Genomic DNA, 2,809 nt, shown 5'->3' with positions numbered 1-2,809 from the left:
TCTGAAAGAAGTCAGCTACACTGATTTGTTTAGTGTCTCTGTTCATTACATATACATAAAATCAAGGTCAGAGTTTTGTTGAAGTGTTTCTATCAGAGCATGTAGAAGTGCCTATCCATTCACTTTTCATTCTGCCTGGGAGGAGAGGGGTGAGGATTAAATGACTATCAAGCTACATAAGTCATGAGGAATTCAGAACAAAGTTTATACAGCTTCCCAGTGAAGCATTGTATTATTTTATAATAGGGTGTTTAGCTGTCATATTACAACTTGTTACTAAACAAAGTATTATGTAAAAATAATAAATGTGTAGCTGGTGTTGCTCTGCCACCTATAAGTCATCCTGAACTTTACACCTGGAAGGAGGAACCTGCTATGCAAACCTACACACACTGTCCCTGCTGGCTTCCTTCATTCAAAACACCCAGGGCTGAGAGGGAGAGAAGGGGTGGAACCTGGCAGAGGAAAACACAAAAACAAAACAAACATGTTGCATGAAATAAACTTTCCAACAAGATCTGAGATGACAGGGAGATAATTATGACTCTGATCTTGCTTATTAGTGGATGCCCACCTTTGCTACCTTGCTTCCCCGCCCACCAGCCTTTCAGATCCTGGTTTTAGCTCCGCCTCTCCTCGGCTGCCTAAGTATTATAATAGGCTGGTCTGAAAGTGGTGCAGAGACAGAGCCAAAAGGGGAGAGAGAGAGATAATGACTTGACAATAATACTACTAATAATAATAACTTGGCTGTTGCCACTGCAACAGCAAGAAGTCAGCTCAGAACTCAAGACTGAAGAAACCAGGTCCCTTGACACAGGAGCACCAGCAACTACAGACAGAGAGAGGAGCAACTGCGACATCACTAGAGATAACGTGTTCCATTTTTATTGCTCTGATGAACTGTGGACAGTAACATGAGGAACCTCTCCCGAAGAAGGGACAGGATCAAACTTTGAAAGGATCTGACTTTGCAGAACTACCCATCCCAGACCGACTGACTTGGGGTTAGCTGGTTTTCTTTCAACAACCTGTTTTCCCACCTGGAGCAACCAAAGTTAAAGCAGTGAGGAAGGACACGGTGCATCTCCCTAAGAGAAAGAAATCTCAGAGGGGTGGAAGAAAGAGAGAGATCTCCCTGCCCCTAAGTAACCTACTCTCCAGGAGGCTAAGAGGGGGGTACCCTATTCTCCAGGGACCTGTCCAAGTGGGACGAGCCCTCCCCACTTCCAACCAAATCCCCCCGGGCCCTGTTCTTCGCTACTTGCTAGGGCTGAAGGGGGAGGCAACCCCTAGCCTGCGCTGCTCGCCAAGAAGGAAATCAGGGGGAGAAACAAGAGCCCCCCACACACACTGTTCCCGACGGGGAAGGAGACCCCCCCCCCAAATCAGCCAGCCACCTCCCCAGCCCAGCTCCTAGGGCTGCCCTAGAGCCGCCCCCAGCCTGGCGGCGGGGGGAGAAGAGACCGGGGCAGGGTGAGGCAGCAGCCGCGCCATGAAGCTGGAGGTCTTCGCCCCGCGCTACGAGGACAAGCTGGGCGGCAGCGACCAGGAGGGCAGCGGGGCCCCGTCCCCCGCGCCGGGCGATAGCGAGCTGGGCTCGGACGGGGACTGCGCCGCCCACAGCCCGGGCAGCGAGGGGGCGGCGGGCGCGGGGCCGGCGGGCGCGGAGGGCGGGAAGGGGAAGCCGTACACGCGGCGGCCCAAGCCGCCCTACTCCTACATCGCGCTCATCGCCATGGCCATCCGGGACTCGGCCGGCGGCCGCCTCACGCTGGCCGAGATCAACGACTACCTGATGGGCCGCTTCCCCTTCTTCCGCGGCGCCTACACGGGCTGGCGCAACTCGGTGCGGCACAACCTGTCGCTCAACGACTGCTTCGTCAAGGTGCTGCGCGACCCGGCCCGGCCCTGGGGCAAGGACAACTACTGGATGCTCAACCCCAGCAGCGAGTACACCTTCGCCGACGGGGTCTTCCGCCGCCGCCGCAAGCGCCTCAGCCGCGCCCCGCCGCCGCCGCCTTCCCCGCGCCCGGCACCGGCCGCCCCCTGCTGCTGCTGCGCCTCCGCCCCGTGCAGCTGCGCCGGGGGCCCCGCCGAGGAAGGGCGAGCGGGCGCCGCCGCGGCCAGGCCGGGCTCCAAGTTCTCCAGCTCCTTCGCCATCGAGAGCATCGTGAGCCGGCCCTTCCAGCGCGCGCCCGCCCCGGGCCGGGCGCTCTGGGCCGCGCCGCCCGCCCCCTACCCGCTGGGCTCCTACCCGCACCCGCCGGCCTCCCTCTACGCCGGCGGCGGCCTCCTGCCGCTCTACGCCTACGGGCCCGCGCCGCTGGAGCGCAGGAGGGAGGCGCTGACGGCCGGCGGCGCCCCCCACCCGCCGGAGCCTCCCCAGCTCTTCCCCTCCCCTTCCGAGGCGCTGCTCGGCTCCCCGCTCTATTGCCCTCTCCGACTGCCCGGCTCGTTGCACCCGGCCTCTTACCCGCCCTACCCCCTCGAGAGCCTCCTGCCTTAATACAGACCCCCCTCCTCCCCCACGCCGGGGCACAGCGGGGGAGGTGGGGAACACGTGGAGCGGGGAGGAGGACGAGGCTCTGGCTTCTGCACTTTCTATCCGGAGACAAGTGACTGTGCGGGGGAGGGGGGGAGCGGGGTTTTAACCAAACCAAAGTGGGGCGCTTTGTATTTGGACTTCGCAAGGGGCCAAAGTGCTTCTTAGTCATTGTTGAAACTACTTGGCTTAAGGCGGGTGCCTGATCTGCTCTCGGGCTGGTTTCTCTCTGCGCAAAGCCATGTGCCATTTTCCAGGGAACCA

General features: G+C 59.6%; 1 protein-coding gene across 1 annotated transcript; it reads left to right on the top strand.

Annotated features, from left to right (window-relative positions):
• Positions 1 to 671: 671 nt before the first annotated feature.
• On the top strand, positions 672 to 2,509 carry FOXQ1 (forkhead box Q1). The gene has a single exon (XM_034759553.1). The coding sequence runs from the start codon at positions 1,496 to 1,498 to the stop codon at positions 2,507 to 2,509; it is 1,014 nt and encodes a 337-aa protein (XP_034615444.1). The 5' UTR covers positions 672 to 1,495.
• The last annotated feature ends 300 nt before the right edge of the window (positions 2,510 to 2,809 follow it).

Source organism: Trachemys scripta, chromosome 2, assembly GCF_013100865.1.
Source record: "Trachemys scripta elegans isolate TJP31775 chromosome 2, CAS_Tse_1.0, whole genome shotgun sequence".
In the NCBI taxonomy this organism is placed as follows: domain Eukaryota; kingdom Metazoa; phylum Chordata; order Testudines; family Emydidae; genus Trachemys; species Trachemys scripta.
Note: the sequence above shows the minus strand (reverse complement) of the source record. Positions and strands in the feature narration are given on the sequence as shown.

Coding starts and splice junctions, on each gene's coding strand:
- FOXQ1 (XM_034759553.1), top strand. CDS start 1,496: ATGAAGCTGGAGGTCTTCGCCCCGCGCTACGAGGACAAGCTGGGCGGC.